The 26,065-nt window shown below is 39.8% G+C and overlaps 1 protein-coding gene across 2 annotated transcripts; it reads left to right on the forward strand.

Annotated features, from left to right (window-relative positions):
- The first annotated feature begins 1,138 nt into the window (after nucleotides 1–1,138).
- NCF1 (neutrophil cytosolic factor 1) lies at nucleotides 1,139–25,166 on the forward strand. 2 transcript variants are annotated; one of them, XM_018553368.1, is made up of 12 exons: nucleotides 1,139–1,269; nucleotides 3,242–3,322; nucleotides 8,517–8,592; nucleotides 13,419–13,584; nucleotides 14,486–14,544; nucleotides 15,040–15,162; nucleotides 16,666–16,773; nucleotides 19,421–19,538; nucleotides 19,634–19,741; nucleotides 23,231–23,367; nucleotides 24,038–24,046; nucleotides 24,966–25,164. In XM_018553368.1, the coding sequence occupies exons 1-12, from the start codon at nucleotides 1,198–1,200 to the stop codon at nucleotides 25,079–25,081; spliced, it is 1,173 nt and encodes a 390-aa protein (XP_018408870.1). In that variant the 5' UTR covers nucleotides 1,139–1,197; the 3' UTR covers nucleotides 25,082–25,164. The 2 variants fall into 2 exon arrangements, with proteins under 2 accessions (XP_018408870.1, XP_018408869.1); XM_018553367.1 differs by lacking the exon at nucleotides 24,038–24,046 and having other exon boundaries at nucleotides 24,960–25,166.
- Nucleotides 25,167–26,065: the final 899 nt, after the last annotated feature.

A 26,065-nucleotide genomic window follows, 5' to 3' on the forward strand; every position in this document is an offset into this window, starting at 1 on the left:
TATTTCCACTGCCAAATATCAGCTGCCAGATTAGGCTATCGCTCAGGCTGTCTGTGAACATTATACTGCTCTGTAACACCACATACATCTTTTAGGCACCCCAAGATTGTAATTCAAAGACGTTCTGTATTTTCCATATTGCCCTTGAAGCCACATAAAAAGACCCTCTCCCGGCTGTATTTTGTTTGTTTTTTTCATTTTCCATTGACACATGTTTCCATGGCAGTGCCCAGCTTCCCATTGCTTTTTGGTAATAGCTTACCTATTAGTCCTAAAAATGGGCAGAATTTATCAATAGGATTTTCCCCTGTAGACTTCAATGTGATTTGCTGCTAAGTTCAGGTTCTCTGAATTTTAGGCCAATTTCACTGTCCCCCTGACGAATCAAACCTGGGCAGATTTGCTCAATCCTACTAACCCATAACAACCAATCAGACTTCAGCTTGCTGGAGTTGGCTAATGTGATTTCTGGTTGATTATGGGTCACTGCACATTTTCACATCATCATTTCTCTGTGCTAGTTATTAGCTCTGTTATGTGATACTGCTATACGGACTTAAGGGACAGAGTGTGCTATAATCAGAAGCACTCTTCTCATTGGTGGCATGACGATGTGAAAATTTCGAGGCACCCCTGAGGAAGCCAAAGGGCACCTCATGGTGCCACGGCACCCTGGTTGAGTCTGGCTGGTCTAGAGTAATACTCCAAATCAAGTAAAGATAACTATGAAGTCAAATTTTAAAAAATTATGTAGGTGAATCTGCAAATTTTTTATTTAAAACATAGATTCAGATTCTTGCATAAACCTGTTACTGTTTCAGACTGCTTTCATTGAGACTTTCATTGAATCTAAGGTTTAAGTTTGTAGAGCTACCGATAATAAATAAGCTGCAGTATAATAGTGTGCCAGCTTTTTAACAATTGCAATCCTGTGAGCATAAATCAAGTATTAATCATTGAACAGCCTAGGAGGAGGACTGATTATTTCACTTACTCTAAACTCTTCAAACTTCAGTATGCTGCTATGGTATTTTCATAGTCAGAGTAGTGAATCAGCTCTGCCCTGTTCACACCTACTTATGTAGAAACATTTTTCTGTTTGGTACACTGGTGATCAGAGCTTCAGTCTGTAAGCTGTGAAGGAACTTGTCACACTTGGGATTGCTTTACTGAAACTATAACTACTTGTGATTTACAATGGCGGAGCCTTTCATAAGGCATATTCAGCTCCTTGGCTTTGAGAAAAGATTCTTTCCCAGCCAGCACTATGTAAGTAAACAGTACAGATATATGTATTTATTTTCAATTTAACAATTGTAACAAAGATTTCTAAATATACTTCACTGCTAGCTTGTCATCCATGTGTGCTATTGTTTGGTGGTAGAATAAAGAGTCAAATGTTGGCAACTAAAGGGTACATTTTTAGGCACTGAATGTGACATTTACCAAACATTCACTGCAGGTCAATAAATAATTAAAACCACATAACCCAGGAAGATTCCCCTGCACTGAATGTTTGTTGAATGTCATATTTACTGATTGATATACTGATGTAAAGTGCTGCATACATTTTCGGCGCTATATAAATACCTGCAATAAATATAAATAAATATTCAGTATAAAATTAGACAAGTGAGGAATCGGCATTTGACCAGATTTTAATATCTGGATTCCAGTAGCATATCTGGCATTCATTAAATTAATTACATAATAAAACTTGCACTTTTGATGAACTATAAGCTACCTTAGTTTCCAGATGGGAGAACAAATTGTATCTTGTCTCTTGTTAAGCAATGTTTATTATGACTAAATTGCACTAGTTTAACAATATTGGAATCCCACCCATCCCATTCAGCTTTCCATAAGTAAAAGGCATCAACCCTTTGGTGCGCAGCAGTTGTCATTTCTGCCTGGAAGCTGTCAATGTCAAAGTATGGTGCATTGTTAGCTCATGGGAAAGGAAGGGGGGGGGGGGCACTTTGGCATCTTCACCTTGGGTGCTAGAGGACCTTGTCCCAGAAATAGGAGCCCCTGAACCTGGGTGCTCTGTACCCAATTACAGTCTTCTGCTCTGAAGCCATACTCTGACATACCCCCGTGCCTTCCAGAGCAAAGGAGAGGAATACAGTTGGAAATTATCACTGGTTCAAGACTTAAAGTATAACTAAAGGCAAAGCTTTTTTCATTTTTATATATAGATAGAGCGGTTATGGGTTAAAACCACTGCTGCATTTTTAGTGCTCTGTGTCCCTGCTCGTTTACTCTCTCTAATAGTCCTGATCAATAATGTCACTGGGAATGATTGTCTGGCCAAATCTAAAATTTTGAGTTGCCACCAGAACAGGATAGAAGGGAATTCTTCGAAATTGGAACAATTGTTCCGGCTGACATCTGTCTAAGAATAGATTTCCTCTACATTGAATAGATATCTTCTCATATCCTGTTGATTATACAGGATAGAAGATGTGAAGGGAAATTTCTCTAATGAGATGCAGATACCCAAAAAAAAACTGACAGCGGTTTTAAACTTCCCCTACTCTATCCAAATTAAATGAAAAAATACTTTATATATGTCCCTGTAATAACATCCTGGGGACAGGTGTACATGCTGCTCACACTGTGTCATTAAGGCTGGGTTCACACCATTTTGCGGACCAGATCTGGAACATAGTGCATTTTTACAGTGATTTTGCCATGATTGGAATTATTTTTTCTTTTTAGCTTAAAATGGTCTTACAGGTGTGTTCCAGACCAGAGAAAATAGGACAAGTGGTATTTTTCTGGTCTGGTCTGGAACAGACTGCTCTGGTGGGAACAGAGGCCAAAAATAGCATAGGGATATATTGGGATGTATTTTGGGTCTGGAAACAGTCTGGACTGGTCTGGAGGTAATCTGGATGTGGTGGGAATGGGCCCTTAAGGTCTCTGTCCACGGACTTTTGTTCACTTCCAACGAGTTTTGCATTCCCATACAAGTCTATGGTAATGCAAAACCTGTCTTTTAGTGGGGTTAATTCCGAGTAAGAAAGAGGTCAACTGCAGGTCAAATGCACCTGTAAATAAATTCTGAATGATATCTGAAGCCTCCACCTGACATTGACACAGAAACTATATTAGTCTCTCAGTACATTGTGCTAATTAGAACTGATATACAATTGTATTATTACTTTATACAAGTCTACAAAGTGTTCATCATAGTGTACAGGTGTCACTACTATCATTACCTTTTCTTTTCTATCAGGTATACATGTTCATGGTAAAATGGCAAGATCTTACAGAAAAAGTTGTGTACAGAAAGTATACAGAAATATATGAGTTTCATGTGAGTATATTTTATTGTTCACATTTGCTTATTTTCCTATCTATCTATCTATGGCCTTTTATTCTATGGCAGGTCCATACACAATCAACAAGGGGCGAAGTTCTGCGCCAAAAAATCCACGGGTGTTTGTGTATAGCCACACCTAGCAGTCTGTATGGATCAAGGGTTGCTCATCCATCTCTGTATGCATGTAACTGCTAGGACTTTCATAAAGCCACAGTGTCTATCAGCCTATCATTGATTTGTACAGGCTGCTGGCGGCAGGTGTACACAGACACCTGTGACTCCTGGGTGCAGAAATACGCCCCTTCTGGACTGTGTATGGCCCTCTGCCACTGTGTGAAAGAGACCTAGTAAAGAAACATGTACGAATGGAACATGTACGCTACCATTGCTGACCTTTTGATTCTCAAAGAACTCATTATCAGGGTAGCCTACATTTCACTAAACACAGCTGTAGCTGTATTCTAACCATTCAGAAATTACCTTGACTTTTACAGGAATTTATCAGCTTATGTTTCAATACTCATTACAATGTTTGTACAGAGATAAACTGGTAAGAGGAAGTAGAACACGTGTGTACTCCTGCATGAAATCTTAAAACCGGGCCACAGCTAAGATTAGAGAAATCTGATTACTGTAATTATAAACAGGGGCGTATTTACCGCGAGGCAAACAAGGCGTTTGCCTGGAGCGGCACTTTGCAGGGGAGCGGCATGTTTCGCCCCCCTGCAAAGAGGAAAGCTGGGGGCGAACAAGGCGCCGGGCGCACAAGATCAAGCAGCGTCGGCTGCCTTAAAAGGTGGCTGCTAACGGGGCCTGGCAGTTAGCTGGCGGGTGTATGAGGAGCCGGGGCCGAGGGAGAAGCGGCCCGGCCGTCGGAGGCTGCGGTGCCGCTCCAAGAAGATTCGGCGGCTGCAGAAAGACGCGGACCTGGGCCGGTGTAGGCTGCAGATGGGATGGCGGCTCAGTGCAGTCAATCATGTGCCTGCACTCAGCTCACACACAGCACGCAAAGCTCCGTGCCGGACAGCTTTGCTTCGCTCTGCACGGCTTTGCGTGCAGTGTGTCACGGCCTTCAGAGTTGGCCCATAAACATCCGTACGGGTGCGGGTGTCCATGCTCGGACGCAGATAGGATCCATCCTGTCTGTGTACGAGTACGGACATCCACACGGACGTGCAGTTCAGGTGAGCGTACAGCTGCGTCCTCCCATAGAGAAGAACAGGCTGCTGCGTACAAATCACACGCAGCACCTGTCCTTCCCGGGAACGGCCCGATACGGCCGTGCACGTCCCACAGATCTGTACGGGCCGACTCTTAGCAGTGTGAATGAGGCCTAATAGCGCAATCTGTCAGACGCTGTATCCTGCGACTTGAAAGAATACGCAAAATGTCTTGTTAGATGGGGGGGTGCCAAGTTTCGTTTTGCCTAGGGCAGCACGAAACCTAAATACACCACTGATTATAAAAGCAATTTATGTTTTAGCGGTGGGAACACACAAAATAAATGTAAACATAAAAGAGTACACACAATCTGTATTCTAAAAATATAGGACAAAAACTGTCTAAAGAAAGAAGTGGTAAGAACAAATTAGGGCTAATAGGGGGTTTACAAGGGGTTTATTAAAGGATAGATTTGAAAGAATTAAAAAAAAAAAAAAAACAGACACGGCAAGAGTGTGTAGGGGGGTGGTAAAGTAGAATGTACTTGATATACCATGTGGGCTCAAATGAAGTCCCTGGTCCTAAAGTGGTCCAGTTATCATCTGAAAACACACGCAGTCCCTCTTTCAGGTAATGCAAAGAGCAGAAATCATCTCTTAACTGACTCAACTATGGTACAGTGAAATCTACAGTACTATTTGTTACTGCTCTTGGTAGATCACACCACACACACACAAAAAAGCCTGATGCATTGAGAGCAAAGGTTTAAATTCAAATTTTTTTTATTGTATGCAAGGACAATTTCATACATACATTTTATACGTGCCTTGTAGTTTTCAGTGCACTATCACTGGCGCTTGGCATGCAGTACAAGTTGCTAATGCTTTACTGAAGACAACAAACAGCACACCTCTCTATACCTATGTGGAAACCATCTTCAAAATAGTCAGTGTGATCTCCCAACTGAACATGCTGAGTACTGAATACAGCAAAGCCACCCAGGCATATGTAAAAATTCCCATGGGTATGTCTTATAAAATCTCTGAAACACACATGGCCCACGTTTTTTTGTTTTTTTTTAATAGGTTTTGTTCTGAATGTCAGACAGGTGCATTGGTGATCGCTGGCAATGCTTGTTCAGTTTTTGCATTTTCAGTGATTTTGAGTTCTGTAATTTTCCTGACCTAACATATTCTAATGAATTGGGCACATATACATCTTGTACAATGTTGTTATACACCAAATTAAAAGTTTGCAGGTCAGCTGTAATTAACAAGGATTTTATCTCAATATTCTAATATTACCCTCTCCTAAATATTCTGGAATGCTGACATAATTGTATAATACAGTAATACCTTGGTTTACAAGTAACTTGGTTTGAGAGCGTTTTGCAAGACAAGCAAACATTTCTGAAAAATGTTGCCTTGATATACAAGCAAATGTCTTGCAATAAGAGCAAAATTTTGTAGAAAAGCGCCACCCGAATAAGGCTGTAGCAGTGCGAGCGATGAATCTGTTCAACGACAACACAATGTCACATTGGATAGATTCCTTGTTAAGGTTTCACAAAATGAAAAAGATTCCATTGAGTCAAGAGGTAGCAGTGATTCCGTTAGTGACAGTGAAAGTCGTCCTACACAATAATCCTCCTCTCTCTTGTCCCTCTCACACCAGCCACCAGCCACGAAGGTACCTGTAATTGGTTTATTTTTCTTTATATTTTATACAGTATTATATTACAGTACAGTATTGTAATCATTTTATATGAATATTTTTGGGTTGTGGAACGAATCATCTGAATTTCCATTATTTCCTATGGGGAAATTCGCTTTGATATACAAGCGCTTTGGATTACAAGCATGCTTCCGGAACGAATTATGGTGGTAAACCAAGGTATTACTGTACTATAAATACAACCCCAATTCCATAAAAGTTGGGACACTGTGTAAAATCTACATAAAAACAGAATGCAATGATATTTACAAATCTTATAAAACCGTATTTTATTCACAGTAGAAAATAGAAAATGTACCATTTTAAGAAAAAAATAAAGTAATTTTGAAATTGATGGCAGCAACATGTCTCAAAAAGTTGTGACAGGGCAACAAAAAGCTGGCAAAGTAAGCGGTACTAACAAGGAAGAGCTGGAAGAACATTTTGCAACTAATTAGGTTAGTTTGGCAACAGGTCCGTAACATGAATGAGTATAAAAAGTGCATCTTAGAGACTCAGAGTGTTACAAGGTCTCAGGTGTGAATGGGGAGCAGATGTGTTAAATTTGGTGTTATCTCCAAACTGTAATTCATCCCAAAGGTGGTCTCTCGGTTTGGGTTTCAAGTTCCTCCACCCCAAACTCGCTCATCCATGTCTTTATGGACCTTGCTTTGTGCACTGGTGCGCAGTCATATTGGAACAGGAAGGGGCCATCCCCAAACTGTTCCCACAAAGTTGGGAGCATGAAATTGTCCAAAATGTCTCGGTATGCTGATGCCTTAAGAGTTCCCTTCACTGGAACTAAGGGGACAAGCCCAACCCCTGAAATACAACCCCACACCATAATACCCCCTCCACCAAACTTTACACTTGGCACAATGCGGTCAGACAAGTACCACTCTCCTAGCAACCACCAAACCTAGACACGTCTATCGGATTGCAAGACAAAGAAGCTTGATTCATCTCCCCAGAGAACACGTCTCCACTTCTCTAGAGTCCAGTGGTGGTGTGCTTTACACCACTGCATCTGACACTTTGCATTGCACTTGGTGATGTAAGGCTTGGATGCAGCTCCTCGGCCATGGAAATTCATTCCATGAAGCTCTCTATACACTGTTGTTGTGCCAATCTAAAGGCCACACAAAGTTTGGAGGCCTGTAGCTATTGACTCTGCAGACAGTTGGCGAAACTTCTGTGCGCTGACCCCGCTCTGTCATTTTACGTGGCCTACCCATTTCATGGCTGAGTTGCTGTTGTTCCCAGTTGCTTCCACTTTGTTATAATACCACTAACAGCTGACCGTGGAATATTTAGTAGCAAGGAAATTTCACGGAACACCTGAATCCAATTATTTGGAGGGGTGTCCCAATACTTTTGGCAATATAGTATATTTACAGGGTGATGTTAAAAGAAGAGAGGATGCTACACCGTGGTAAACATGGCCCTGTCCCAACTTTTTTGAGACCTATTGCTGCCATCAATTTCAGAAATACCTTTTTTTTTTCCTAAAATGCTACATTACTCAGTTTAAACATTTGATACGTTTTCTGTTTATCAGATAGAAACGCATCCAGAAGCGCTGGTGTATAGTGCATATATAGCCTAACATTCTAAAACTATTTATTTGCAACTGCATACAGGTGTTACAGGCTTTGGTTGTTGGTAAATTGAAAGGTAATTGTATAATCAGATTCTAATGTGTGGTCATCTCATAAATACAATAGGCTGGCAACCAATAGTACACAGCCTGCTTAACCCCAGAAGATCAGTGAAGCAAGGGTGTCAGTAAAAGCCACAAAATGTCTGGCAAAACACAACAAAATAAAATAAGATCATAGACTCCAGCAGGGGAAACCCCCATTGGGTGATTAAGTAGGGTATACACATATATTTTCTTCATTCTACCTGAGAGCTGAAACTAAGAAAATTTAACAGATTCCTTCATCCACACTGAACAGAATGGTTGGTCACCAACACAGTGAATTTCATCCGATTCCTGCTGAATTTGCTCTGTGTGTACCCAGCTTAAAGAGCAAATAAAATATGAAAGAGGTTCTCAGTCTTCCTCACTGTACTTAATTTGTTTTGCCCATTTTCTTTTCAGTCTGGTAGACATAAAAAAGGAAGTGATGCAAATTATCCACAAGGGGACACAAAAAGCAATATTAACATTAAAGAGTAGAAACATGTAACCACTCTATCCAAAACAAAAAAAAGTCATTATTTTGACTAGAGTCAGATTTTAAAGCAATGATATAGTCTTGTTCTTATGGTGCTGGTTTATTCTTATTACCTTTACATGATTTATTTCTAGAAAGCACTTAAAGAAATGTTTCCCATTGAGTCTGGAGAAATTCGCAAAGAACACAGAACTATACCTCATCTGCCAGGTAAGCATTTTATAAGAATGCAGATAGTTCCTATATTAAATATACAGTTCTGTTAAATTGAGGAACATGAGTTTCTACAAATTGGAGCCAACTAATGCTACTCCTGGGTAGCAGCTTTACTTTCATTCATGGTCTTGGAAAAACTGTTTGGACAGGCTGATCTACTCCAGTCTCTTATTTCAAAGCAGTAACAATGTTGTACTGCATCTGAAAGGGTATACTGAATCTAATGATTTTTAGATAGATTTTCATATAATAAATGATTATATCAATCACAAAGTATTCTTCAATTAATGGTTACACAGAAAGTCATTTTTACGAGAATTTATTTTCTTATACCGATAAACAGAGATAACTTCACAAATATTATCCAGAGTATAGAATATAGTACATCTGCACCATAAGGCCAAACCATTGCTTTATGCTGCAAGCAGGAAAAGGTGAATAAGTAAATGGATTCTACATTTGTCATGCTCTATAAATATAAAATGACAGCACCGGAAAATACTAAGAATAATTTCACAATTAGTTAGAGTATGTAAAGCCAAATCTTTGATAGAGTAGGGAATGTGTCACAATGTGTCCAGTTGCCATTACTTATTTTTTACAGATAGAGTAAGGAATGGTTATTTTTTGCTGGCTCTGCTTAGCTTGAGAGATTTTCTTTCACTCCTAGTTGTTGGGAAGCAACAGGAAATCTCTCCAAATTGAACAGAATTCCCATATTCAGTTGTCACATGAACAGGTGTCCTCAGATACATTTTTCTCACTTTTTGCCTTGATGAAAGCTGCAAATTTGGGGATTTTTGCCTCACCTTCTCCAGTGGTGACGGTGGTCAACAGGTGAAATAGAGAGAGTGAATCTCACCAAAAAGGAAAACTTCGTAGAGGGTCTAACCCTTCTCCGCCCTATCCCAAAAAAAAAAGTCTTGCCTTTACATACACTTTAACTATATTAACGATAAACGGCTATCTAGTCAAAACATATTTTTTGTTTTATAACTACATTTTAAAAGAGTATACAATTGTGCTGATGTCATAGAATGTATATAAAAATGTGTGAGCGAACATGACAATCACACTCAGAGCTACTCTATATGTTGCAAAGCACACATGTATAATAAAACAGATTTAATTGTGCAACATACATGTGGCAAATAATAATTTCTTATTCATTCATTGGAGGACACAGCTTTGCTTTAGGTCATCGCCTACTAGGTATAGTGTTACAATTAGGAGTAGCTAATGATCTAAAGCTGAGCTGTGTCCTCTAGTGCGGTGTTTCTCAACCTTTTTTCAGTCACAGCGCCCTTTTGAAAGTTTGCAAAATCTCAAGGCATCCCATTCTAAAATGTAAAACAACATTTTAAAAAATATAAGAAACAATGTGTGGTCCTTCAAAGCTTTATATCAGGCCCTTATCTGAGATGGGGGACTGGTATGGATTTTAAGGGGGCACCCCACACAAAAACACAAACAAAAGTGGAGTTTCCTCACTTCATCAGTGTCCCCCTTCACATTAGGAACCCCCTTCACATCAGAGCCTCCCTTTCACATCAGAGTCCCCCTTTACATCAGGAGCCACCATTGTTGAAAAAGGTTGCTCCAATTAACACAGAGAAAAGGATTTTACGTGGAGTACAGAAAATCCTATTTTTATCAGTAGGCCGGTGTTTTTTCACCCCATTTTGCTAATATCAAATAATAAACAGAATAACTGTACTCTTTTTGCAGAGAGGAAACATATTATGCAATGCTTTACAGAGCGTGTAAAATCATTCAAGTTCCTTACCCCCAAAGTAGCTCACACTCTATTCATATCAAACTTGGGCCAATTGATCTACCATTATTGTTTTGAAAGAAAACTAACATGGGTTTCCCTTCATAAACTGTAACCTCTTCCTAATATTGTAAAGCATTGCGCAAACTGTTTAGATCCTGTATAATAATAAACACGTTCTGGGAGGAACAAAATCCCTACAGGCCGCATCCTTCGGGGACATAAACCTCAAGACTTAGAGCTGTAAGGCACGCATGGTTGCCACTTAGCCACCATGCTGTATAAATAACAAAAGTCTAAAAACAACAAAATTATTAAGTGTCTAGAACTCTTAAGAGCCATCAGTAGACCTTGACAAAGCTATCAAAATGAATTTGAAGTCATTATGAAACTTTTATATTTTTGGGGGGACTATATTTGTGCAGTTTTTAAATACTGAAGCATAGAAAAGAGAACTGAAACAGGTCAGTTAAGCCACCTGTATTTTCCTTTCTCCTTCTCAGTTCTTATTGTGAAAGATCAGCTAAGAGAGTGTTTATATTGTAGTTAGTTTAAAGGGCAGTAATTACACTCCACAAGCAAGGAAAAATAGGCAGCTGCTGAAACTAGCCAAACAACATTTTCATATTGTAGACTGTGCAGAAGTACCGTGTGTATTCCCACATGCTGCATTGTGTGTATGATGATGCTCTAAATGTTTACTGCTTAACACATTAGGTTTATCCTTTGACATGCAGTAGCATAACCCGTTGTCAAACATCCCACCAAATATGTAGGTTGTCATTTTTCTGAAATTGCTAGATCCCTGCCTCCAATACTTACAATGACCCAGAGCAAGCAAGCAATAGCTGAAGTCAGACCTCCCATTCTGCATACTTGTTTAAGGTCAGTGACTCAAAAAGTACTGAAGCCACTGGGCCAGCATGGCAACTGGCAATCGCAGAACAGCTCAGCAATGCCATCCTACACAGTCCTCTCAGTTAAAAAGGGGCTCCAGTTATTTTTTTACTTTTTGTGCGCCCCCCCCCCCACCCCCCCACCTGTTTAAAAAGAAATGTGGCAAAGCTGTACTTACCCCCTCATTCACATCATTCTGCTCATTTCCTGTGAGTATTGCCTGTCATTGAACGAAAGATATGTTGTCCGCACACCATTAAGCTTCAGAATATTGTCATTAATTGGCATCCCTTCAGCATAACATGTGAAATGCAACATTTCAGAACCTTGCAGGGTCACTTTGTCAGGCAAAGTGCCCATTCTGAAGTGTGACAGTTGTGCAGACAACATAGCTTTCATTCGATATACTGTGGCACCATTCACCGATTGTTCAGGAACCTTATACATTTTGGGGTAAATCGGTACGGTGTGCGAAGGAGATCTAGATATAAGTTGCCTGTCATTCACACTTCCTCTGTGGGTGTGTGATCACAAAGGTTGGGCTGACAGAACTCAAGGACTGAGCAGAGTTTATAAATCGTTATGTGAGCCCTGATCAATCCAGGGAGAATGCCCGGGGCTGCCAAGAAAGAAGAGGAATCTCTCATAACATCACTGTACCGGCTTGAAGACTGCATGACAATGGTATGTATTGGGTTTTTATTGCTAAAAACCTGTGAGGGCTTCGGGGGAGAGGGGTGGGGCTGGTGCTGGGTTATGAAAGGTGGAGTTCAGCTTTAATGTCTATGTAAACTCAATAATGTTTGTATTATGCCATGATTGGCCAACGCATCATTCCCTTGTTTCAATTTGCATTCCAACTCTTCTTTTGCTCATTGGGTCAATTTTAGCTTTCCTTTAATAGAACTCTAGCATTTTGTTTTGTACTTTAAATTGAACGGTAAGGGTTAGGCGTTCAGTCAGTTTATAATTTTGGTGTCTGTGTGGACATTGGGAATATTTCTCACCAATTCCAGTCCCAGTGACACAACAGGAAGTAAGGAAATATCCTCAATGGGCACAAAGACTGCACATTTTGGAGGGGTTCTAAGCTTTCCCACATCTGGTAAACAAAAGATCTTTATTTCTGTATGTACTCCTGTTGGATTGATTATCCTCACTTCCTGTTCTGGTGACACAGCAGAAAAGATATCAACAAAAAGCTGGCATCGGTTCTAACCTTTTTCCAACCTAAAAGGAAAACAAGGTTTTGACTGGAAGGTATATTTAACCCCAATCACTAAAACCTTTGATAAGGTTTGACCTAGTGATCCTGCAATAAATGTCCTTGTACAGGTACTTCCTGTTATAGGTGACAGCACTCTATGCCTGTCTCCCAATTGTGCGTCTTTGTTGCCGCCCTCCAACATGGGCTTCTAATGAAAACTACAAATGGCTGTTTTAACACACATTACAGAGACATTGCCCAATGTTGTCACCATCAGGAAGCCTACCCTATGCAGTTATTGAGAAATTGTAAGAAATACTCTGTCTAAAAACATGCGTGCGTGAAACGCGTCAAATATCTCAATTCATCTCTTGTGTTATGCTTTTATGAAAGAATAAAGAAAGATGTTGGACATGCAGTAGCTGGTGAGCAGTCATCCACTTTTCCTGTAAAGTGCCATCCAGTCATTGCTGTAGACACAAAGTGGCAGCGAAGAGGGTGCAAGAGACCAGCTATACTGAGATGCAACAAAGGAGGAAAGAGTGGTCAAAAGAAGTATTTTGTAACAAAAAAATGGCAGTTGTTTAAGATACATAGTACTTTAGCAAACTATATTCCATTTATTTTAACCTCCCGGGCGGTATGATTTTTAATTTTTTTCGTGACATTTTTCGTTCTAGGGACGGAAGACGGATGCCGGCGTCGGCCAGAGAACACAGCGCGGCTCGAGGGACAAGATAAGTAAATGCTATGCGGCATTCCCGAGTGTAGCTCGGGGTTACCGCTTATGGTATGGAAAAGTAACCCCGAGCTACACTCGGGAATACCGCCAGGGAGGTTGAATGTTAGTTTCACTTGACCTAAGAAAAATAGTAAACAAAAGTCATAAACCGTTTTTTTTTTTTTAATTAGAAAAATTGTTTTTAAATAATTGTTTTTCAGCGCCAAAATGGTTTGATGGGCTGAGGTCTACAGAGAACAGACAGATCACTCTGGCTGACTACTTCGTGTCTCTACTCAACCTCCCCACTATGATTTCACGTTGTCTTCATCTTCTTAACTTCTTCAAAGTTAGACCTGATGATATAAACCCCACATCGAGCAATAAGTGAGTATGATTCATATTTACCAGTCTATAGTCCGTGTACCCATTCCACTCAGAACCGCTGCTCAATGAGATAAGAAGTGGGTGCAGCAGGTGTCAATGGGGGGCTTCCGTCAAAGTATAAGTAAAAGATGGACAAGACACAAGACAAAACGTAACGTTTTCGGGGTCTCACAGGATCCCCTTCATCACTTGTTTGGCTGATGAAGGGGATCCGGTGAGACCCCGAAACGTTGCGTTGTATCTTGTGTTTTGCATTTGCAACAAGTACGTGCATAAATAGACATACTGGATTTGTTTTGGAGACCCGGTGTCCATCTTTTACTTATATTTACCAGTCTTTCGCAACTTTTTATCCCAGAGGAATCCTTCTAAAAAATAGGAATGCCCCTTACCGTGGTGGTTTAGAATGCCACCCTTACAGAAAACTAAAAACATAATTGGTGCCATGCTGCTGGCTCTGCCAAGTGATGTTGGTCCTGGAACTAAGCAGGCACAATCAGATAGGAGGTCAATCAGCCATAGCTTAAGGAACCCCTAGCAACCTCTGGAGGAACCCTAGTGTTTCACAAAACCCTGGTTGACAATGGCTGATATATGCAATACTATTCTGCTATATACTGCTATTATGCTATTACTACTGTTTTACCAGTACAAGCTTATAGTTTGGAACAACTGTTTTGTATTGCAGGAAACATAATTGATGTTGGTAGCTTGTTTGTGACACATTTATGAGCCATCCTTAGGGTATGTTCACATTCTAGGGTATGCACTGTTACAGTAGGGTGACCATACTATAAATGCATCAACTTTGCACTGCATCTTACAATTTTTATTGGTGTCTGCTAATACTTGTTTTTTTTTTTTGGGTGTTATGTTTTTAATACATTGTTATTTCGTTCAGTGGGCGCAAGCCTGAAACTTTCTTACTGAAGCAAGAAGCCACAAAGAAAAATGTGTCGGGTAAGGAAAATCTGGGGGTGGATTTTGTGTTTGGCTTTCTTTTTTTAACAATAATAAAACCTCACCCTGTGCATGTTATTGAATTTCTATTATATAATGAAAAGTTCTCTTTTCTTGAAATGATAATGGAAAATATCTTAGGGTTCTGTTCTTTTGTATATAAGTATTTATCCTGCACTCTTTTGCTTCTAATATACATAATGGTGCCTTATTGGCAATTGCTGTTCTTGAGAAGTCTAATGGACTTTGCAGCTCCCCTCCAGTCTAGACTCTGCTTCAGCCATACTCAGATTTCCTTTTGCTGCTTGCTTAGTAGCATGTGGGAACTAAAATGCTAATACTCAGTACGAGTGAGGAGTCAGAACATATGACTAACTACGGTATTATATTTTTTTAATAGTAGGTGCTCTTTAATGTGCTATTGCACTAATCTTGTGTTCATATAATTCCTTGTTTTGACTAATGTTCATAAGACGCTCTCTTTTCTTTTGACAGATATAACAGGTCCCATAATTCTCCAGTCCTACCGAGCAATTGCAGACTATGAAAAGAGTTCTAAGACTGAGCTGTCTGTAAAAGCTGAGGATGAGGTTGAAGTAGTAGAGAAGGATGAGAATGGTAACTTGCTTTTTAAGGAAAATGTGTATTTAATTTTTTGAACATTAGTACAACACACAACCCTAGTAACTTAACTCATATATACATACTGGTCACCTGCTGTCAGGGCTTCAATATGCTAATCGAGAATCAAGTCAAAGTGATCATACATGGTAAAATGTAAAGGTAAGTGCACAGTGATAGTACCTAAACTCACCACCAGCACCGTTTTGTGCTGCAACAATATCTATAACACTTCATACCTACAATTTATATAAACAGTAGTCTACTCTTCCTCGGCCTCTCATAGTGTCACGTGCCTTTGAGGAGTCTGAGGTGACGAGGGTGGCCTCTCTCACAACTCTGATCCTGGAAACACCTGGATTGAGGACAGGTGTACTAGGGCATAGAGGAGCAAGAGTGCCAATGGATGATGAACCTGCTGAGTTGTGGAATGCTGTGATGAGCGTAGATCCAGATAGGTACTGGGTGCAGGAGAACGCACAGCAGGATGGATCTTCAATGGTCCCAGGTCAGATGAATTGAAGGAAACAATAAGCAGACAACAAGGCACCAAGATAAAAGGCAGGCAAATCGTCTGAGAGAGGTCGAGGTCATCAACATGCGGACAACGCAGTACAAGGGATGAGGCAGGATCGTAGTCAGGAGCAAGCCAAGGTTCAGGATACAGGAGAAAGCAGAAGATCAAGCCAAGCCGGGTCAATAACGGGTAATCAGATCAGGATTCAAGGAACACAGGTATTCAGGGAAGCTGACAAATCTGACAGCATAGGCGTATTGGTTGGCACAGCCTTTATAGCCCAAAGAGCGCCAAACATTCAACTGGCATGTCGGCGCATGCGGCAATGCACGCTCACGCAAACAAACGTGCACGTCCATACAGAGACGCTGCACCTGGTACAGCTCTATGGGCTACACCAGGCGCATGTGCAAACCACTGAACGTGAACTTTGGCTCTGGCTTTCTGACACATAGTAAGGATAGTTGTTCATCATCCAGCACGCTTACAGCCCCTCTGGAATCCCAGGCACATGTGTTGGGTCTTTTCCATAGAAGAAAATGGCTGACCCCGTATTAAAATCGGCTTATATACGAGACTCATCCATTATTCTCTATGGCCAAACCCAGCGCATGTGCCACAGAGTATCTGTGAGCAGGCAGGGTGTAAACAACTATCTTTACAAATTGTAAATATGAGATTTTATAGAAATTGCATTCTGTGTAAGTAGCAGAATGTCTTTAGCTGGTCCTAATTTCAATGAGAGAAAAAATATATAATCTTGATAATTATACACGAAAAGATGAAGATTGTAATATGGATAATTTTATATAATATATACATATGCAAAACTGAAAATTCAGAAAAAAATACTTCCTAGTATTTCATTTTGCGAATTACAATTACCAGGAGACTACATATCCCTGCACACATTTCTTCCATCTGTATAAACATAGTCTTGTTTATGAAAAGGCCATTCTATGTTATATTTTTTTGTTCCCCAGGATGGTGGTTCTGTCAGATGAAGAACAAACGAGGCTGGGTCCCAGCTGCTTACCTTGAGCCTCTTGACGGTCCAGATGAGTCTGAAGAGCAAGATCCTGACTATGCAGGTGACAAGGAAATAATGTATCATCCTTTATTCCCCAGTATAAAAAACAGAGCAAACATACATAGATAAGTTATCTAACACAATAAATCAGATTCCAAGTTCCTTTCTCTTACTCTAGGTAACAAAGCAATAAAACCTCACTGATTGTTATAAACAGTCACAATATTTAGCCTTTTCCTTTCTCCTAATTTCACAAATTAGCCCTACTGTAGAGTGTTAAGCTGACCATACACTGTTCTATTTTTTCAAGCACCATTCATTTGAATATTTTCCAACCAACTCCTTCAATCTTCTGATGCCATCCAGAGGGATGCTGACACCCACTGTACTAATTTCAGCCGGTTCATGACGAATTTGCATAGTTTATGGCCAGCTTAACAGCATGTGATACATCCATGGGTATTCACAATGTGGGATGTGTACTGATTTGGGTGGGACAATTTATGTGATTTATGTTATGGGTTAAGTTGCTGTTCCATTTGCAGGCTGGTTAGGGATAAATGGTTAGGTTCTAATTCTGTAACATACAGCATGAGCAATGGAGCTTGTGCTCACATAAGAGCAATTCCAGGCAACAAGTGAAAACCAAAAAATGATCTAAGGTACAGCGCTAAAAGCCTTTCTGACATCAATCGAAAAACTATTATAATAAATGTATCTCAATGTTGAGATGATGCATTAACCCAAGGGGATAGATGATATTTCGATCACATCTATATTAGTAATGTGTAACTTAAAAAGTGATAACCCAGTAAAAATGTTTAAATAAATATTCAAGATGTGCGAAAACACTCTACAAGTACACTGTATGCAGACCTAGCGCTGTTCTCACAATAAAGTGCTATGAAAAGTATGTGTAAGTGAAACAGTGTAGCAAATAACCACATAAATCCTAGATAAACAACATGGTATATACAATGTGAAAAAACCAAAGTGATTCTTATTAGATCTCTGGCATCTAGCCAGACAAAACAAAAGGTGAATGTCCTAATAAATCCAACTCCTAGAAAATGGATAAATGAAGGATAAATATATGTATGAAAAAATATTTTAAAAAATATAAATTGATGGAAAAAAAATTCCAGCACAAGGGGCGAAGGGGGTTCTTCACAGTAAGATCAGTTAGGGTCTGGAACTCACTGCCACAGGCGGTGATTTCAGCAAATAATGTGGAATTGTTCAAGAAACTTTTGGACGATTTCTTAAGGGACCGTAATATACAGGGGTACGGGTACTCCTAGAATGAGATCCTAATAGGTTGGACTTGATGGACTAATGTCTTTATTCAACCTCAAATACTATGTAACTATGTAACTATATAAATAAATAAAAAACTTTTTATCGCCAAAAGAAGTCCTGTGATGTCAGTCCATTTCTTTTTTCAAACAGAGATAAAGTACATAAATGCCAAAAAAAGTAATTTTTACTGGGTTATCAATTTTTAAGTTACACATTACTAATATAGATGTGATCGAAATATCATCTATCCCCTTGGGTTAATGCATCATCTCAACATTGAGATACATTTATTATAATAGTTTTTCGATTGATGTCAGAAAGGCTTTTAGCGCTGTACGTTAGATCATTTTAACCCTCAGGGCTTATTGCCCTAGTTCAGCAGCTCTTAGCCCCCCCTTCTTTTTAGCAACCCTTTTTGGGTTATTGTGCTTTTTTATTATCGATATTTTTTTATTATCTTTTTATTTTTCCATTTAGCGCAGGTTCTTCTTTATTATAACAAGTGAAAGCCATCAGAGGCTACCTATATCAGAAAACTAGCTCAGTTCACCATAATCTGATTGCTCTGTCATCCTCTTACATTAACCCTAATGCCGCTCACCAAAAGTGTGTGTGACATGTTTTGCAAGTTTTCTTCCCCCACGTCCATGCATCATCAAGCACATTCACAATTTACAGGCAGGTTTAAAACTAATTGGTGGTTGAAATAAATTTCTTATTAATGAAATTATTTTTTTTTTACAAAAGGCTTTCTGTTTGCATGAGATAACACTACCAAGGTCCCAGCAGTGGGTGTGTTTGAGAATAGCTCTCATGCATCAGAATTGGGGGCTGTCTGATAAGGTAAGGATTAGTGATGGGCTCGGGCGTGTTCGCAGGTCCACGTGCCGAGCCCGCCAGGAAGCTGACAGCGAGCAGCGCCAATCACAGATACTGAGACATGTTCCCGGTCCGCAAATGTCTCAGTGCCTGTGATTGGCTCTACACGCTGTCAGCTTCCTGGCGGGCTCGGCACGTGGAGCTGCGAACACGCCCGAGCCCATCACTAGTAAGGATCAGGCCAGTTAGGCTGTACTTAGAGGGCTGCAGCCATACTTTAAAGAACAACTTGTACCAAAGATACATTTATCTATTTCCACCTTTGCAAAGGTATTTTTCTAAAAAATATGCCAGCAATGTACACCAAGTGTACATGTAGCAGGTATATGCAGTTGCTGTATATGAACACAGAAACCAATAAACCTATGAGTTCAGATTAAAATAAATATAAGTTCTTGTGTAATAATCATTCTTTAACATCACCATTGTTATATCACTAAGTATTAGGTTTACTTTCAAAAAAGCTCTGATTCATATTTATCAGTGAAATTAGCGGTTCCAATTCTAACATTTTGCCTTTTTGTGCACAGGGGAGTTACATATTGCTACAAAAGATTACTCGGGAGAACTACAGGATGAGTTGGACATAAAGAAGGGGGAGACAGTTGAAGTCATCCACAAACTGCTTGATGGATGGTGGGTTGTCAGGTATGAGCTGATAATCAAAAGATGGAACTGCCTTTTAAATTATAACATGTGAATTGTGTAAGGAATGCTTCTATAAATATCTTTTTTTGTTTCAGGAGGGGCAGTGTCACTGGCTATTTCCCTGCAACGTATTTGAAGAAGTCAGGGGAAGCTGTTTCTGGAGATGAAAGCCAAGTAAAGACAAAGGGTTTGCCCCCCCGAAGGTAAAAAAAAAAACAAGACCAGTAGAAATGGAGCTACCTACCTGTATAAAGTGGTATATAAAACGCGTCTTTCAGTAGTTACAGAAGTGAAATTTAACGTCTGTTAAACTATAACTGTCCTGTTAACATAATATTGTCATATATTCTTTATAGTATACATACATCAATAGTATTATATGTTAAACATATGTACATACATACCTTATATAAGGATATGCATTTATGTACATTTATTCATGTAACAATTACAGAAATTATTTACAAAAATACATATTTAGTCAGGATGAAAAAAGACATTGAGTTCAACCTATAGAGAAGAAAAAGAGAAGAAAAACCTAAAACAGAATACTACAGTATGCCCATATCCCCACACCACCAAGCTCACTATATGGTCCATTTATGTTTTTATATTATTATTATACAGGATTTATATAGCACCAACAGTTTGCACAGCACTTTACAATATAAGGAAGACATTACAATCATAATACAAATCACGACAAGATGGTAAGGAGGGCGCTGCCCGTGAGGGCTTACAATCTAAAAGGGAGGGGGATGTGATACATGAGGAGGGAGCTGTGTGGGGATGAATTGTTTGAGAACGTGCTGGTTGAGCTGTTAGGTTGAGGTGGGATAGGCTTCCCTGAAGAGATGAGTCTTTAGGGAATGCCTAAAGGCAGTCAAGGTGGGTGCCAGACGGACAGGTTGGGGTAAAGAGGTCCAGAGTATGAGAGAGACTCTAGAGAAGTCCTGGAGGCGAGCATGGGAGGAGTTGGCAAGGGAGCTGGAAAGCAGGAGGTCTTGGGATGAGCGGAGCCGACGGTTAGGGTGATACTTTGAGACCAGGTTTGAGATATAGCCGGGGGCAGAGTTGTGGATGGCTTTGTAAGCGATTGTAAATATTTTGAATGTTATCCTTTGGGCGAGAGAAAGCCAGTGCAGGGATTGACAGAGGGGGGCTGCAGACACTGAGCGGTTGGTTAGGTGAATGAGTTTGGCAGCTGCATTCATGATAGACTGAAGGGGGGATAGCCTGTGTAGTGGAAGGCCAATGAGGAGGGAGTTGCAATAGTCAAGATGAAAGATAACAAGGGAGTAATTCTGCGGTTTCATTGGTGAGGAAGGGGCGTATTTTGGAGATGTTACGAAGGTGAAGGTGGCAGGATTTGGATAGTGATTGGATGTGGGGAAGAAAGGTGAGGTCCGAGTCAAGGATGACACCTAGGACCTTGGCATGGGAGGAGGGGGGATAGTTGTGTTAACAATCTCAATGGTAAAGTTGGGGGAAGGTGCACGGGTGGGAGGAAATATCAAGAGCTCAGTTTTTTTTGTGGTTTTTTTTTGTGTCATCGGCACAAAGATGGTATTGGAAGCCATGTGAGGGTATTAACTGACCAAGGGAGGAGGTGTAGATAGAGAAGAGAAGGGGTCCAAGTACAGAGCCTTGGGGGACCCCTAGAGGAAGAGAAGGGGAGGAGTTAGATTTGTAGGTGACGCTATAGGATCGCTTAGATAGGTAGGAGGAGAACTATGAGAGAGCAGAATCTTGTAGCCCAAGTGACTGGAGTTTTTTGAAGAGGAGCAGGTGGTCAACAGTGTCAAAAGCAGCAGAAAGATTTAAAAGCAAGAGTAAGGAGTAGTGGCCATTGCTTTTTACTTATTATCAGCGAGGTGGCGACTTAGACGGCTGTAGATGAGGCGCTCTAGGAGTTTGGAGGTTATTGGGAGTAAGGAGATTGGTCTGAGATTTTTGAGGTCGCTAGGGTCCATTTGAGGGTTTTTTTGGGTATTGGGATGACCAGGGCATGCTTCAGAGGGGAGGGAAATTTCAAGTCTAGGATAGAGCAAGAGGGTGACCGAAGCAGTGGTGAGGGAACAGGGTCCAGGGGGGAAGTGGTGAGGTGGGTGTCAGAGAGAAGCTTTGTAACCTCCTCTGTGGTGACAGGGTCAAAAGAGGAAAGTAACAAGTGTGATGGAGGGTCTGGTACAGGAATAGGGGAAGTGATCTGGTGATCTGATCCCCAATTGTATCTATACATTATACATGGTGATTATATCCCAAATTCAGTTCAGATAATCTTTCCTCATAGCTGAGCCTGTCTCTATCTCTAGAGTCTATACCCCTTTTAATACAAGAAAGTATTTTGGTTGCTTTAGAAACTGTGGCTTGACATTACATGCTATTATTCAGTATATGATCTACCAGAACACCCAGATCTTTCTCCATCATTGACTCCCCCAAACATACTCCCCCTGCAGTGTATGAAGGATGCATGTTTTTAGTCCCCATGTGCATAACTTTACATTTATCAACATTTGACCTCATTTGCCAAATAGATGCCCAATCAAACAGTGCATTCAGGTCTGTTTGTAAGTTGGAGACATCCTGTAAGGACTGTGTCAAACGATTTTGCAAAGTCCAAGTATACTATATCCACAGCCATTCCTCTGTCTAATTTATTGCTTACTTCCTCATAAAAAGAAAGTAGGTTTGTTTGACAACTTCTGTCTTTTGTGAATCCGTGCTGACTTTCGCTTATAATATTATTTTCAAACAAAAAACATGTGCTTGTGTTCCTTGATCATATTTCCAAGTATCTTGCCAGCTATGGAAGTTAAGCTTACAGGTCTGTAATTATTTTGATCCCTTTTTTAAATATAGGCACCACATTGGCCTTGCGCCAATCTATCGGGACCAAGCCAGTCATTAGAGCAGGGGTCTCAAACTCAATTCCCTAAGGGGCCATTCGACAAATTTTTTTCTCCCATGGGGGCCGTACCTAAAATGTGGAATATAACATGGGTGCAAAAATTGAAAAAAGGGCCTCAGTCATGAAGGGGTTAATCTGGTGTTTACAAGTGATAGCACCCATTGAAGTTAATGATCAGGTGACAGCAGTTGCATGTAAACTCCTGCACACCACATGTAATGATGTGTGATATTATTACATGCGGTTAGGAATCAATCACTCTTCCTGGACGAGGATTGAGGATACTGTATGGTTACTATATCCTCAATTATGAATGAATGGGAGTGATCTTTATCCACTCGTGTTAATTCATAATTGTGGTTATAGTAAACATACTATATTCTCAAGTTATCAATGAACTGGAACAACACGTGGGTGTAAGCCATCCAGTCCAGGTGCTTTGTTCACCTTCATTTTGTCTGTTTCTGAACCATATCAGTTGTGAGCCATTGTGGTTCATTGGAGGCTGTGGTACCACCATCCCCGTTATGGACTTGAGTTCTATCTTGTTCCTTAGTGCACACAGAGCTGAAGAAAGTATTTAATAAATTTGCCTTCTTCTTGTCCCCGTTACTAACTCTGAGTTATCGTGTAAGAGGTCTGCATGCTCAGACCTTATCTTTTTACTATTAATATATTTAAATATTTTTTCGGGGTCTGTCTTGCACTCTTGTGCAAACTGTGGTTCCTTCTTAAATTTCTGCGATCTTTCACATTACTGTCTGTTCTTCAACCACAGAGGCACAATTTCCAATGCTAACAGTATCCACAAGCAAAAACGTAAAGAAATCAGCCAGGAAGCATACAGGAGAAACAGCAAAAAATATCTGAAAGTACGTCAATCTACAACTGAGGCTATGGAGACTATGATTATCGGTAAGTACTGAAATTTAAAATGAGAAAAACGTTTGATATATGGTCCAATTTTTGGATTTTTTTTTTTTTATAAGTGAGGAATAAGGCAGTTTAAAGAGGCAGTTCAGTAGGAAATATTGAAAAAGGCACCTCTTCCAACTTTTCCTAAATGCTGGTCCATCACAGAAAATGCCCCCTGAATCAAGAGTATGCATAATGTGTTCCCAACACAGTATTGTAAATAAATAGCACTTATTCCTGTTGTCCTAGTTGTATGTTCAAATCAATAACCAATAAGCCTATGGGCTCTATGTACTTCTCTGAGGTAGTTGGCAAAAAAAATTATTTGGTGTACCTACGGGTAGTATATCTATTTTAAAAAGAAAAACCTTTCTGTAGCATTGGGAATAGGAAATATTATTTCATTTTTTCCAGCATGGTAGGGATCGGTATCCTAATGCAATAGCATCTCTAGACTTCTATATGCAGAAGCACTGGGTGTAGACAGCTCACTTGTGACCCACTGGGGGTGATTTACTAACCTAAACACACACACACACCAGGTGTGTGTGATTTTCACACAGCAAAACGTAGTTATCAACCAAAAAGTCTCTAAAAGCATATTTCCACTAATGCCATATATGGAAAAATCATGCACATGATGCATATATAATGCTGCTTCACAGTTTAGACAAAAATGGTTAGCTCATGCATTTACATTCCTTGCATTCATCAACGCAAGCAACACAACATAGAGCTAATTTACCCAACATCACCTTGGAATTCATTCAGGGCTTTGCACAACACACCTGCTGGGTGTGTACACATTACAAAGGTGTTTAGATTCCACCCATAGATCATGCTGGGAGGGAACACACTGCAGAGGTGTATACACGTTCGTGGTGTGTTTATAAGGTTAGTAAATCAACCCCACTGTCTTCAGATGGTAGAGGTTACTCTTCTTCAGATGGAAGAGTAACCTCTTTAAAGGGACACTGTCAAGATAGATTAATAGAGGCTGCCATTATGGAACTCTCCTTTGAGAATGCTAGTTCCCTGTCTGTCATTCTGATGATCTGACTAAAATGCAGTCAGTCACTAACCCAGAACAAACGCAGAGATAAGTAGTTCTTACACTCATTTAAGGCCTGCTTGTTACAGGACTGTGACCAAAACATAATAAAGTTAGACACAGTCAAGCATCTAGCATTTTCAGAAGGAGGCCTGCAATGGCAGCCCTTATGTTTTTGTTTTTTTGGAACAGAGTCACTTTAACAGCCTTCAGTGCAGTATGCTATGTCTTACTACCTGTGATTAAAAATATTAGGCAATATTTTGTGTTCACAGATTTGCTTTCCCCTGCTGTGATTTAGCTATCCATCTTTATGTTGTTATATTCATGCACATAACCCTAAATAGTAAATGGCATTACATGATATTCTCGGGTCCTCATGAGTTATAATTTGAGGCCTATAAGCAGAGTTAGGGACATATGTAGTAACCATCCATATATTCAATGTAAAAAAATTGCATCATATTTCTATGATTGATATTTTATTGCACTTTTTGAGCTAGTTGTAGCAAACCATGTGTGTTTTTTGTTTTATATTCAGATGAAGAAAAAGAGGAAGACAAATCAAAAGCTCAACCTGCTATTCCTCCACGGCCAAGCAAGGAGCTCATTCTGGATCGTTGTTCAGAAAATACAAAAAACAAGATCCGAACAGTGACCTAAAAGGACTTGTTAAATCTTTATTTAATGATGTTTAGATATATTCTTAAGTGAGTTTAGGGAATATCAACACTCTGAGCAGTGTCTTGTTGCTTCCACTGGCCAACAGATTCCTGTTTTATTAAAAGCTATGCCTTTCGAGTATTATGAACTATTCAGGAACATGTTTGTCTCTGCATAGAATCTGGATGTCTAGAAAAATGTCTTCTGTGATGTATTTTGTAATATATTCAAATATATAGATTTTCAGTGCTTCTGTTTCGATTAATGAAAAGAAAAAAAACCCACCTTACTCACACTTAATAACAGTCTCTTATATCTTTAAAACAACCCTAAAAAGTCTTACTTATACCAGATATCACAGTTAATTTTTACAGAATATTATTCAGAGCTCCCATGAACCATAGTCTGTTCCTGCTTATTAAATTAACATTTAAAAAGATGTCACCCATAATCTGTGCTTGTGCCTATTTGGGCTCCCTTCCATCTTCTTTCCTACAGTGCATTCTGGCTCATAGGAGTGAAATCAGGAACTGTAATAGATGACAGTAAGACTTTTAAGAGTTATTTTATTTGAAGTGCTTTATAAGAGATATCATTTTATATTTGGATATCATATTTGTGCTACCATTTTGCTTACCTTTTATCATGACTAATAAGGAAAGAGAACACGTGCTGTGGACAAGAAATATTATTGATGGGAACTCAGGATCCAATAGGAATGTAGGTGGCAAGTGTTGAGGAGAGCATGTTACATCAGTTATTGCTAATTCTAATGGCAAGAGGAACAGCCAAGCTGTTAATGCTGAACTCCGAGTATAGGAAAAGCACAGGAGCTGTGCCACCATTTACAGAAAAGTTGACCATATTTTTTAGCTGCACCATTTTTGTGGTACCCAGTAATTGTCAGTAATGGTCTGGGCCTTTATATCTTGTGTGCTGAGAGCAGCCTCTCCAATCTACAACTGAAGAGCCACCAACCCTAAT

The sequence above is a fragment of the Nanorana parkeri genome, unplaced genomic scaffold (assembly GCF_000935625.1).
Source record: "Nanorana parkeri isolate BGI_ZX_2015 unplaced genomic scaffold, ASM93562v1 scaffold118, whole genome shotgun sequence".
NCBI classification, from domain to species: domain Eukaryota; kingdom Metazoa; phylum Chordata; class Amphibia; order Anura; family Dicroglossidae; genus Nanorana; species Nanorana parkeri.

Excerpts from the sequence above, each read along its gene's own strand:
- NCF1 (XM_018553368.1), top strand. The coding sequence starts at position 1,198 with ATGGCGGAGCCTTTCATAAGGCATATTCAGCTCCTTGGCTTTGAGAAA. Across the intron at positions 8,593-13,418 it reads AACTATACCTCATCTGCCAG|CGCCAAAATGGTTTGATGGG; the intron begins GTAAGCATTTTA and ends ATTGTTTTTCAG. Across the intron at positions 15,163-16,665 it reads AGTAGAGAAGGATGAGAATG|GATGGTGGTTCTGTCAGATG; the intron begins GTAACTTGCTTT and ends TTTGTTCCCCAG.